The 13,485-nt window shown below is 42.8% G+C and overlaps 1 protein-coding gene across 3 annotated transcripts in view; it reads left to right on the top strand.

The window, feature by feature from the left end:
• LOC140718367 (polynucleotide 5'-hydroxyl-kinase NOL9-like) overlaps positions 1–10,122 on the top strand; it is a 28,114-nt gene extending 17,992 nt beyond the window's left edge. For all 3 annotated transcript variants that reach the window (XM_073031993.1, XM_073031991.1, XM_073031992.1), the window contains exons 10-13: positions 594–705; positions 6,119–6,296; positions 8,052–8,185; positions 9,151–10,122. In XM_073031993.1, the coding sequence (XP_072888094.1) occupies positions 594–705; positions 6,119–6,296; positions 8,052–8,185; positions 9,151–9,273 (547 nt within the window). In that variant the 3' untranslated portion in view covers positions 9,274–10,122. The remainder of the gene's footprint in view (positions 1–593; positions 706–6,118; positions 6,297–8,051; positions 8,186–9,150) is intronic.
• The last annotated feature ends 3,363 nt before the right edge of the window (positions 10,123–13,485 follow it).

Raw genomic sequence — 13,485 nt, 5'->3', positions numbered from 1 at the left:
AATCTGGTTATTTCCACGTGTGAAGCCCCTACCCAGTCTTATCTATGAGTCATGGAACCATTGAATATTTGAGTGAGTACATGCTTGTGAGATTATTAGTTGGCAAGACAGTTGTTTGCTAAAGAGACGTGGTTCAGTGTGTAAGGTTGAGATGATATTTCAAATATGCTGACTCGAAGTATTCAGCTAGTAATGAGATAACTAGCCCAACTAATGCATATCAGGGTTAACAAAATATTTCCTGCACTTTCTCCATCCTTCATTTTCTAACAATGTTGGCTTTACAATATGCTCTCTTCATGCTTCTGTTAATCTAGTTTACTTTAAAACATTTATGCCATTGCTTTTCTATAATTATATGGTTTTTACTACCGTATATACAGTTTCAAAATCCCTGAAATCGCCCCTTAGTTTCTCTTCTCAAAGAGAAAAAAATCTGTTTGTTTTTTCCAAAAGATATCTTTTGTGATTCTAGTATTAGATGCCTGATACAAATATAGCTCTGTGTTGGATGCAGTATAGATAACAACCGAATCTTCCTGTCCTTACACTGTTTTGAATCTGCTAATAATTAATTTTTCTTTTCCTCCCAGAAAATACCGCAGCAACGTGCTAAGAGATTTGGCTCTTCTGGGTTCTTTCAGCCACCTGCAGCCTTTGGACATCGGCCACCCCTTGTCCTTGCATCGTATGCTGCCGTATCAGGTAATTGTCATTCCATAACTAATTTGTTTTTACTTAACCCACACACATCCGACGCCCACACTTTGAAAGATTTGATTGTCTGGCTGTACAACTACGCCCAGCTTATAGGCAGAGACTAGGGACCACAGCACCAATGGCCAAGGGAGGCGTAGGAGCACTTTCAGGACTGCTTTGAGTCGGTGGACACGGCAATATTCAGCGATTCATCTTTGAAGTTGAATGAATACACAGTTGTGACCAACTTCCTAAAGACTTTGTGTGAATGAGTGCATGCTTTGAGAATTTATCAGATGTACCCGAATCAAAAGCCGTGGATGAACCAGTTACTGAGGGCTAGATCTATGGCATTCAAGACTGTTGATCCAGAACTGTACAGGAAGTTCAGATGTTATTTCTTCAGCAGTTTGAACGGGGCACAACTGCGCAAGTGCGTGGAGGTCGGCCAGTGAGAACAGCAGGAAGAGTTTAAAAGGAAGACAGATTTACAGAGCGGGCGTTGGAGGAGTGGGCGACAGAGTAGTGGGAGACAAGAGTAGGAAGGCTTTGGCGATAAAGAGTCAAAGCCAGGTAGGTTATCTGTTTAAAATAAAGACAGAGAGTATGTGTGTGGGGCTGGTTTTCTGTGCTCAGTGTCAGATGTGGGAGGTCCTGGAGACTCCCGGCCTCCCAGACCATCACATGTGCACCCGGTGTGCCGAGCTGCAGCTCCTTAGGGACCGCGTTAGGGAACTGGAGCTGCAGCTCGATGACCTTCATCTGCTCAAGGAGCATGAGGAGGTGATAGAGAGGAGCTACAGGCAGGTAGTCACCCCGGGACCATAGGAGACAGAGAAGTGGGTAAGAGTCAGGAGAGAGAAGGGCAAGAAGCAGGTACGAGAGAGTACCCCAGTGGCTGTCCCCCTTAACAATAAGTATTCCTGCTTGAGTACTGTTGGGGGGGAACAGCCTACCTGGGGGAAGCAGCAGTGGTCGCACCTCTGGCACAGAGTCTGGCCCTGTGGCTCAGAAGGGTAGGGAAAGAAAGAGGATGGCATCAGTGATAGGGGACTCTATAGTTAGGGAGTCAGATAGGCAATTCTGTGGACGCAGGAAAGAAACGCAGATGGTAGTTTGCCTCCCAGATGCCAGGGTCCGGATGTTTCTGATCGAGTCCATGATATCTTGAAGTGGGAAGGAGAACAGCCAGAGGTCGTGGTAGGAAAAGGGAGGAGGTCCTGAAAACAGACTACAGGGAGCTTGGAAAGAAAGAAATAAAGCAGATGAGCTTAGAGCATGGATCAACACTTGGAGCTATGATGTTGTGGCTATTACAGAGACTTGGATGGTGCAGGAGCAGGAATGTCAGGCTTTAGATGTTTCAGAAAGGATAGGGAGGGAGGCAAAAGAGGTGGGGGCGTGGCACTGTTGATCAGAGATAGTGTCACGGCTGCAGAAAAGGAGGAAGTCACGGACGGGTTGTCTATGGAGTCTCTGTGTGTAGAAGTTAGGAGTAGGAAGGGGTCAATAACTGCTGTGTGCTTTTTATAGACCACCCAATAGTAACAGGGACATCGAGGAACAGATAGGAAGACAGATTCTGGAAAGGAGTAATAATTACAGGGTTGTTGTGGTGAGAGATTTTAATTTCCCAAATATTGATTGGCATCTCCCTAGAGTGAGGGGTTTAGATGGGGTAGAGTTTGTTAGGTGTGTTCTGGTCAGGTGTCAGGTCTGTCAGGGCATTTTGGAAATAGTGATCACAATTCTATCTCCTTTGCCATAGCATTGGAGGGGGATAGGTACAAACAAGTTAGGGAAACGTTTAATTGGAGTAGGGGGATATATGAGGCTATCAGGCAGGAACTTGGAAGCATAAATTGGAAACAGATGTTCTCAGGGAAAAGTACAGAAGAAATGTAAATGGTCAGGGGATATTTGCATGGGGTTCTGAGTAGGTGCGTTCCAGTGAGACATGGAAAGGATGGTAGGGTACAAGATCCGTGGTGTACAAAGGCTGTTGTAAATCTATTCAAGAAGAAAAGAAGAATTTATGAAAGATTCAAAAAACTAGGTGATGATAGAGATCTAGAAGATTATAAGGCTAGCAGGAAGGAGCTTAAAAATAAATTAGGAGAGCCAGAAGGGGCCATGAGAAGGCATTGGCAAACAGGATTAAGAAAACCCCAAGGCATTCTACCTGTATGTGAAGAGCAAGAGGATAAGGCGTGAGAGAATAGGACCAATCAAGTGTGACAGTGGAAAAGTGCGTATGGAACCGGAGGAGATAGCAAAGGTATTTAGTGAATACTTTGCTTCAGTATTCACTACGGAAAAGGATCTTGGCGATTGTAGGGATGACTTGCAGTGGACTGAAAATGTTGAGAATATAGATATTAAGGAAGAGGACGTGCTGGAGCTTTTGGAAAGTATCAAATTGGGTAAGTCACCGGGACCGGACGGGATGTACCCCAGGCTACTGTGGGAAGCGGGAGAGGAAATTGCTGAGCCTCTGGCAAGGATCTTTGCATCATCAATGAGAATGGGAGAGGTTCTGGAGGATTGGAGGGTTCAGGATGTTGTTCCCATATTCAAGAAAGGGAGTAGGGATAGCCCAGGAAATTATAGGCTAGTGAGTCTTACTTCAGGGGTTGGTAAGTTGATGGAGAAGATCCTGAGAGGCAGGATTTATGAACATTTGAAGAGGCATAATATAATTTGGAATAGTCAGCATGGCTTTGTCAAAGGCAGGTCATGCCTTATGAGCCTGATTGAATTTTTTGAGGATGTGACTAAACACATCGATGAAGGTAGAGATGTAGTGTATATGGATCTTAGCAAGGCTTTTGATAGGGTACCCCATGAGTAAGTAAGGAGGCATGGGATCCAAGGGGACATTGCTTTGTGGATCCAAAACTGGCTTGCTTACAGAAGGCATAGAGTGGTCATATTCTGCATGGAGGCCGGTGACCAGTGGTGTGCCTCAGGGATCTGTTCTGGGACCCCTACTCTTTTTGATTTTTATAAAAGACCTGGATGAGGAAGTACCTATCCCTCTCCAATGCTATGGCAAAGGAGATAGAATTGTGATCACTATCTCCAAAATGCTCTGACAGACCTGACACCTGACCAGAACACACCAAACAAACTCTACCCCATCTAAACCCCTCACTCTAGGGAGATGTCAATCAATATTTGGGAATTAAAATTAAAATTTGCTGATAATACAAAGGTTGGGGGTGTTGTGGATAGTGCGGAGGGCTGTCAGAGGTTACAACGGGACATTGATAGGATGCAAAACTGGGCTGAGAAGTGGCAGATGGTGTTCAACCCAGATAAGTGTGAGGTGGTTCATTTTGATAGGTCAAATATGATGGCGGAATATATTATTAATGGTAAGACTCTTGGCATTGTGGAGGATCAGAGGGATCTCAGGGTCCAAGTCCATAGGACACTCAAAGCTGCTACGCAGGTTGACTCTGTGGTTAAGAAGGCATATCGTGCATTGGCCTTCATCAATCGTGGGATTGAGTTTAAGAGCCAAGAGGCAATGCTGCAGCTATATAGGACCCTGGTCAGACCCCACTTGGAGTACCGTGCTCAATTCTGGTCACCTCACTACAGGAAGGACGTGGAAGCCATAGAAAGGGTGCAGAGGAAATTTTTACAAGGATGTTGCCTGGATGGAGAGCATGCCTTATGAGAATAGGTTGAGTGGCCAAGTGGTTAAGGTGTTGGACTAGCGATCTGAAGGTCATGAGTTCGAACCCCAGCGGAGTTAGTGTGTTGTGTCCTTGAGCAAGGCACTTAACCACACACTGCTCCAGTCCACCCAGCTGAAATCGATAGACTTGCGATAGACTGGCATCCTATCCGGGGGAGTGGGGGAGTCTCATACTCTCAGTAGCTTCACGCCACGGAAACCAGCATTAGCACTCAGCCTTTTCTCCTTGGAGTGACGGAGATGAGAGGTGATACAGGATAATGAGAAGCATCGATCGCGTGGATAATCAGAGGCTTTTCTGAAATGGCTAACATGAGAGGGCATAATTTTAACGTGCTTGTTAACAGTAGGGTCTTGTTAACTCCCGGATGGTTACGTGGAGCTTAGAAAAATATGGGTATTTTTAGGGCTATAGGTAAAGTCTAGGTAGTTCTAAGGTAGGGACATGTTTGACACAGCTTTGTGGGCCTGTATTGTTTTCTATGTTTTTATGTGACTTACGGAAGGCTATTTTAAGAGCAAAAAAGCAATTCCAATTGAAGTAGAGACAGAATCAGATGCATGTTAGCTCTGGCAGGGTTTGCAGGCCATTAGTCCCTATAAAGCAAAACCTAGTATCGTGAATGGCTGTGATGCTTCACTCCCAGCTGAGCTCACCACTTTTTATGCACACTTTTGAAAGGGAGAATAAATTTATACCTGTGCGAATCCTTGCGGCATTTGGTGACACTGATCTTTGTCTTGGAGGCTCATGTCTAACCATCTGTCAAGTGAACCCTCACAAGGTGTCAGGCCTTAATGATGTACCTGGTAGGGCACTGAAAACCTGTGCTAACTAACTGGTGGGTGTGCTCAAAGACATCTTTAATCTCTCACTGTTGTAGTCAGAGGTTCCCACTGCTTCAAAGGGTGACAAACATATCAGTGCCCAAGAGGAGTAAGGTGACCTGACTCAACTACTATCACTCAGTTGCACTCACATCTACTGTGATGAAGTGCTTTGAGAGGTTTGTCATCATGAAGAAACTGGACCCTCTGCAATTTTCCTGTTGCCACAATAGGTCTACAGCAGATGCAATCTCACTGGTTCTCCACTGTGCCTTGGATCACTTGGACAATAGCAATATCTATGTTTATTGACTGTAGTTCAGTGTTCAATACATTCATAACTTCAACTTAATCAACAAGCTCCACATCCTGGGCCTTTACCTTCCTCTGCAAATGTATTCTTGACTTTCTCACTGGGAAACCACAGTCTGTGAGAATTGGAAATGACATCTCCTCACTGACAGTCAACTCTGGTGCACCTCAAGGATGCATGTTTAGCCCACTCTCTACTCACTCTACACCTATGACCAGACGCAGCTCAAACAGCATCTCTAAATATGCCGATGACACAACTATCATTGGCTGAATTTCAGATGGTGACTAGGAGTAACAGGAGTGAGATAAATCAGTGGAGTGGCAACAATGACCCTGCACTCAACATCAGTAAGACCAAGGGATTGATTGAGGACTTCAGGAAGGTGAAGTCGAGGGAACAATGAATCCATTGAATGGACAATCAATCCATGTACACTAACCCAGTATTTTTTTTGCACTACTTTTTAAATTTAATTTTTCCAGATTCCAGTGGGTGGTGTTTGGACTTGTCTGTGTAGTCTCTGTTTGTTTACTTTTTTTTTACTAAAAATGGATACTTTTTTCCCCTAGGTGCCATTTAATGCAGTTGCACTGCATGTATTACATTGTGATGTGACTCCCACCCATATCTTGTATGCAGCCAATGCCAGTCTGGTGGGCCTGTGCAGAATACCAGGTGGTGTCAACTCCCATGCTGATGGACCTGTGCTGCTCTCACAGACTCCAGTATGTAATTGCTTTGGTGTTGGTAAGTATCACATCATGTGCTACAAATCAAAAACACTCTTCACAGTTCAAATTCCACCTCACTGCCAGAGTTAGCAAGTGGAAGGTCAGCTGTCTTATGGAGCTCAATAAGATAACTAAGGGCACTATGGTAGCATAGCTGTTAGCATGATGCTATTACAGCCTGTGGTGTCAGAGTTCAGAGTTCAATTCTGGCACCATTTGTAAGGAGTTTGTACGTTCTCCCCGTGACCGTTAGGTTTTCTCCAGGTGCTCCAGTTTCCTCCCAGAGTCCAAAGACATACTGGTCAGTACGTTAATTGCTCATTATAAATTATCCTGTGGTTAGGCTCGCGTTAAATAGGTTTGTTACTGGGTGGTGTGGCGCGTTGAGCCTCGTTTTACGTTGTATCTCTAAATAAATAAATAACCACCGATAGTAAAGCTAAATGATCAGTTCTAGTTCATTGATGTATCTCTGATGCACTCTGGGTATGTTAGGATCATGAAGGGTACTCATTAGTGTTATGTGGTCAAATTTGGCAGTATTTTCTCCCAAAATTACTTTGAATATGAAAGGAATGTTAGCCACATTACTGGGAGATGTGATTCCATGTGAGTAGGCTAAAGGACTGGAGCTCAATATTTTCTGCAGCTGGCACCCTGTAAGACTGTATCACTTTCCTCAGTTACAGTAGGGCAAGCTCTCAACTTTCTGCTCTACTATCTGAAACTGCTTACCTGACAAGGGTGTTCCTATCTAAGCGAAGTTGCTATGCAAGCATGTTCCAAGTACTGTTAAGGTGCATAGCCAGCCGTTACTTCCGTGTGTTTTTCTTACTGAAAGATGGGCAAATATAGTTAACTTGCCCATCTTCTGATCATCACAGGAGATTCTCCTGGCTGTTGTTTCAGTGCACTGTCTTCACTAACAATAATTCACTAAACTATTGAGTAACGGAAGGCAAACTGTGCCTCCTGGCCATTGTAATCAGGTTTAGTCTCAAGTGGTTTCAGACTGTCCCGGGCCTGGTCTACACCTGAATAACATTGTTTTTATTATCTACTATTTAGTTAATTTGTTGTACAGGGTCACTTCTCCTTCTGTTGCAGAATATGTATTTCACAAATGCAGTGGTTTTCTTGTGTTTGCAGTTGGGAACAGTCATAGATCCAAGACAATAATAAATCAAGGCAAACTTTAAGAAATCAATCTAACAAATAGACTTTACAACTGACATTGTGGAATAGAAGTTTTGCAGCACTCTTTAATCTTCCCGTGTGATTGGCAGGAATGACACTCAACAAATGACGATACAGCCAGCCATTTATGGTGGCAAAGGCTCTATTCAATGTGGGGTATGCCTGATCAGTTGTAGACTAATCTCTCCTCGGGTGCTTATATCCAGGAGCTGGAAGAAGCAGTGATATGTGATTGGGGTAATCAAGCACTCATTTGCGCTGAAAGATCCCACCTACTTTTCAATGTATACACATTCGGCCCACTTTGTGGAAGAGCAATTCCTAACAACTGCCATTTAAGGTTGACCCTTGGCACCATACTGCTCTAATGTGGCTTTAAATCTTACTTCATTGCTTGCTCAAAGACTTATTTTTCTCCAATTATGTCAACCATCTCCCTTCTTTGTGAAATTTATGCATTGGAACCCACTGTACAGAGCCACAATAAAGTGGACAAATTAAGTTAGGTACAACTTTGACTTTAGAAATTTAGGTGTCCTGCATTTGGGTCTAAATTTAGATCCTCTCTCCATAGGAATCATACGTGGCATTAACTTGGAAAAGAGATTGTATTACATACTGACTTCAGTTCCTGTGGCAAGGCTGAAGCAAGTGAATTGTTTGCTTGTGGGGGCAATCACCATCCCCCATACTGTCTTCAGAAACCAGGTAAGTGGTGCCTTGGGAAGCGAATGTCAAAGGATACAGATTGCAGAGTGAAAGTCTTACACTTATCTGTGATTATTGTTGAGGGTACTTCAGTGGTCATTTTACTATGCAAGGAAATTTGGAATCTTATGGTGGTATATATTTGATACTTAGGGTTGAATTGATTGTATATGGTTATGAATTATTCATTGTTAATTGGCAGTATATTGGATAGTATATCCTTTGAGCTTCTGGTACATGATGAAGTTGTGTAATAACTTTTGGGTGGGACTGATACATGTCATATATATCATATATGATATATGATATGTGTTATATGAGATATATATAATGTAGTATACGATTGGTATCTCATTTCAAGAGCTGCTAATGTGGCATGTTATATCAAGGATAAAGGGGTGCTCTTTTTTGTTTTGGTTAAGGTAACTCGGTGATCATGCCGCAAAGATATTTCATATTTTGTCTTTGGGTTGAGGGAGGGAGGAGGAAGGAAGAGACCATGAGGAAAATCCATGTCCATATACAAATGTTATGTGGTCTGGTGTACGTTTATGGTATCACAAGAGCGTGGAGCAGCAGCAACAGTAGACCTTCATCACAAATTGTGTCAACCTAGAGGAGTGAGTACAGAGCACAATGGAATGAATTTAAACTTCTGTGGTTGGGGAAGGGTTTGGACTGGTGCAGAAGGTGAGATGTGTGTTCTTGGAAAGGGCATTATTTGTACTTGAGGTTAACCTTCCCCATGCCCTCAGCTCCTGTGATTCATCAAAAGGCAAGGTGATTGACAAGAATGGGAGAGAAGTCACAGTAAATCAGAAGTAGGTTTTTGATGATGGTCATATTTAAGGTCTTATGTAGTGGTGCAGTGGCCTAGAATACTCTAAAGGCTGGAAATGATGGACCAAGAAATTGTTGCAGATTCCCCCAAGCCTCATTTTTGACTGTCTTTGTTTCCTTTTCAGCCTGGCGTGACGGGAGAGGTGCCATATTTGACATCTGACTATTCTTTCACTATTTCTGGAGCTGGAAAGATTAAAGTTTGTCGTCCTTTGAGGAGGCGTGAGCATCCTAAGGCTGTGTCTTAATGGAGAATGCCAATGTATGTTTAAATAATGAGGAGGGTGTATATGTACTGCGGTTTAATAGGCATTGTGCCTTAGTTTGGGGGTGGGTTTAGTACAAGGGGCACAGAGTGGTGGATAGAAGAGCCTGCAGACCCTTTACAATATCAGTTTTGGGCTACGTTCTGTTTATTCTTCCTCTTTTCACTCCTACTCTCAGTCTGTCAGGATGTAGTTTGTTCCAGAATTGAATCGGAGTTCTTTAAAATTTGAGACCACGCATTTGTTTTAATAAAGGGTCACTCGGAACTGTTACTTCTGTTCTGGTTTTGTTTTTGCAAATGTGCAGATGTTGATTGTTACATTTCTTAGGTGAACATTCAAAAATGCTTTGGCACTGCTTGCAACAAAGCTGGGTCCTGCTATCTACCCTCCCCCTTGCCCAGTGTTCTGGCCAGATTTTGTCTTTGAGATAACACCTGAAAACCTCAGTTTATCTGATTATTACATTGCTGTATGCAGACAGTTGTGTATAAATTAAATTTGTATTTCCCACTAAAGTGATTAACCTTTAAAAGTACTTAAAAGATGATAAAGTACTTTTGGGAAATTGATGTATTAATGCTTGTTTTTATTCACTAATTATATTCTGTTTTCTTGTATGAATCTCACTTAGCCAGAATGACAAGTGCCAATGTTTGGATTGCATTAATTTTGATCTGTATCTGCAGTCCTGGATGTAAGCACAAGGAGATGCTCTTACACCATAATTTCACCACACTAATCATTAAACCTAATACTCCTAACTGACCAAAACATGAGAAATTAGTACATTGTAACAAAAACTTGTTAAATAAATGTGATTTTTTTTCATCTGGCTGCTCAGTCTTTGTCCATAGACATAATTGATGTTAGATCTGGATTCCTTTGATTTTTATTAACTAAAGGTATTAAATGATATATGGAAAAATATTGGAGTTAAGATGTAGGCCAGTCATGATTTAATTGAACAACAGAGCTGGTTTAAGGGAATGAATAGTGTGGGAAGGAGGTACAGTGTTATTCCCATCTGTGAATAATAGGTAAAGACGTAATTGAGTATGTCTGTAATGTGCTCTTAGATGCTGCTAGCACTTACTGTGTATGATGGCACAGATTAAATGGCCCTGTTGATGCCAAGCCAGAGGATATTTGGTTTTCTCCCAGTATCAGAGAGCAGTAAAATAAATTTACATTTTTATTTCTGTACACATGTGCTGGTAAATTTTCTTGTAAGCATGGACACGGTGTGTTAAAATGGTATTGATCATTGCTGACTGCATAATCCATAAATACCCCAAATGAATGAAGGTAAATGATCCTGTTCTTTTTCTGTCTCCAGAATATTTCTGTCCTTTATCTTTCTCTCTTCAACGTCAAGATTTTGTTCAGTCTCTGGTTTTGGAATTTTGTTTTCTGAGTTCATTCGGCACATTGTGTGAGTTTAGCTTGCTTAGGAAACTGGAATTTCTATGAATAATGATTGTTATTGATGGAACTTTGCATTTGGTAGGATGAGGATCTGTTGTGGAGCAGAATGTTACATGTCAATCAGTATAATGTTCAAATCATTTTGCACAATACCTTGGGAACAAATGCAGAAATATGTGAAGGAAAGCTGTAACATCTTTTAGCCATAGTTATAGAGACACACCACATGGAAACAGACCTTTCAGCCTAACTTGTCCATACCAACTGTGTGTCCAGTGAGCTACTCCAATTTGCCCATGTTTGGACCATAGCTCTCTAAACTTCTATCTCTGTCCTTTCTAAGTGGCTTTTAAATATTGCTAGTATACCTGCCTCAACCACTATTTCTGGTTGCACATTCCAAAAAAAGCTGCCTCTAGTATCTCTCCTCTGATCTTAAACCTATGCCCTCCTGTTTTTAGCATCGCCTCTCTAGAAGAAAGATCTGACTGATTCAGTTGAAGCTACCAAAATTTAAGGTCTCTCATGCACACCATCCTTAGAAAGGGCACCAATTCTCTGAAAGGTAAATTGCCAAATGCCTTTCTTCACCTGAAACTGGTGGCAATTCTTTATTCCAGTGTCTCAGATGTAAAATTTTACAGCAGAGAAGGCCATTCAGTTTAAATTCTGTGCCAGTCTAAAATGAAACAATTTAGATTGCTTCCCATTCACAGCCCTCAGTCTATCCTTGTAGTTTACAGTTTTTCTTGTACTTGCCCTAACACTAGCCCAGTGGTCCCCAACCACCGGGCCACGGACCGGTACCGGGCCGCAAGGAAACGATATGATTTGGCGATATGAAATGGTATGAGTCAGCTGCACCTTTCCTCATTCCCTGTCATGCCCACTGTTAAAATTGAACGCACATGAGGTCATCAGTCGGTCTTTAACTTACAACTACTCAATGAGTAAAAAACAAACATTTACTTGAGAGTTTCTTTGGAAGAGGTGGTGGGGACATAAAAGGCCTAACGATGATGATAACGCAGAGACAGTTGAGGCTGAAACTGCAAAAAAAGAAAGCTTCCTTCAGCAGAAAATACGACGAGTCGTACATAAAATATGGGTTTAATGCAACCGGTGACTCGCACGCTCCAAGCCACTATGTGGAGTCAAGCTGTCTAATGAGGCAATGAAGCCCTCAAAACTGCTTCAGCACCTTGAGTCCAAGCACCCTGCATTTAAAGACAAACCCGTTGAGTTTTTTGAGCAGAAAAAACGTGAGCAAGCGGGACAGAAGCAAGTGCTGAGAGCCACCGCCTCCACAAATGCTGCTGCTCTGAGAGCATCGTACTTTGTGGTTAGCCGTATCGCTAAGGCTAGGAAGCCTTTCACTGTTGGTGAAGAATTGATTCTGCCTGCTGCCAAGGACATGTGCTGTGAACTGTTGGGAGAAGCTGCAGCTAACAAGATGGCACAGGTTTCTCTTTCAGCTACCACAGTTTCAAGGAGAATCGATGACATAGCGGAGAACATCGAAGCACAGCTGTTGGAACGGCTTAACGAGTCACCATGGTATGCTATCCAGGTCGACGAGTCTACCAATGTCGACAACAAGGCAATACTGCTGGTTTATGTGCGATAAATATTTCAAGATGACATCCACAAGGATATGTTGTGTGCACTGCCACTGCCAACTAACACAACTGGAGCAGAATTATTCATGTCTTTGAATGACTACATGTCAGGCAAACTGGACTGGTCATTCTGTGTTGGAATATGCACAGACGGGACTGCAGCTATGACTGGACGGCTGTCTGGTTTCACTACCCAAGTCAAAGAAGTTCCTGAATGCCAGTCTACATATTGTGTCATACACAGGGAAATGCTAGCTAGCCGAAAAATGTCACCTGATTTTAACAGCATATTGAGTGACGTTGTTGAAGTTATCAATCACGTCAAAGCAAAGGCCCTTAACTCACATCTGTTTGAGCAGCTTTGCGAGGAAATGAATGCAGAACACAAACGCCTTCTCTTACACACTGAAGTCAGGTGGCTATCAACGGGGAGAGCCCTAGCCAGGGTTTTTGAGTTAAGAGAGCGCTACAGAGATTTCTTTCAGGAAAAAAGTCACCACTGGCAGCACACTTAAGTGACTAGGAGTGGATAGCAAAACTTGCTTATCTGTGTGACATCTTCAACCTGCTCAATGAACTCAATTTGTCACTTCAGGGGAAAATGACAACTTTCTTCAAGTTGGCAGATAAAGTGTCCGCTTTCAAAGCCAAACTGGAACTGTGGGGATGGTGAGTGGACAGAGGCATATTTGACGTGTTCCCAACATTAGCTGGGATTTTGGGAGAGACTGAGGCTGCACCATCCTTCTCACAGCTGGTGTGCGATCACCTATCTTCGCTGTTGACAAAATTCAAGCATTACTTCCCGACCGCAAATGACCCAAGACGTGCAAAGGAATGAGTCCGTGACCCATGTCAGCGTGAGAAGAAGATCAACTCCTCGAGCTTGCAAGTGACGGTGGGCTGAAAAGTATGTTTGACATAACATCTCTGCTGGCATTCTGGATCAAAGTCAAGGCTGAATATCCTGAGATAGTCACGAAAGCACTGAAAATGTTGCTTCCATTTCCAACAATATACCTCTGCAAAGCAGGGCTTTCTGCAATGAATGCAACAAAAACTAAATTGCAGAATGGACTGGACATAAGAAACCCCCTTCGAGTATTCTCCCATCACCCCTCGATGGGACCGTCTTGTTGCAGGGAAG

This window comes from Hemitrygon akajei, chromosome 29, assembly GCF_048418815.1.
Source record: "Hemitrygon akajei chromosome 29, sHemAka1.3, whole genome shotgun sequence".
Lineage (NCBI taxonomy): Eukaryota > Metazoa > Chordata > Chondrichthyes > Myliobatiformes > Dasyatidae > Hemitrygon > Hemitrygon akajei.
This window is presented reverse-complemented; position numbering and strand designations above follow the sequence as displayed.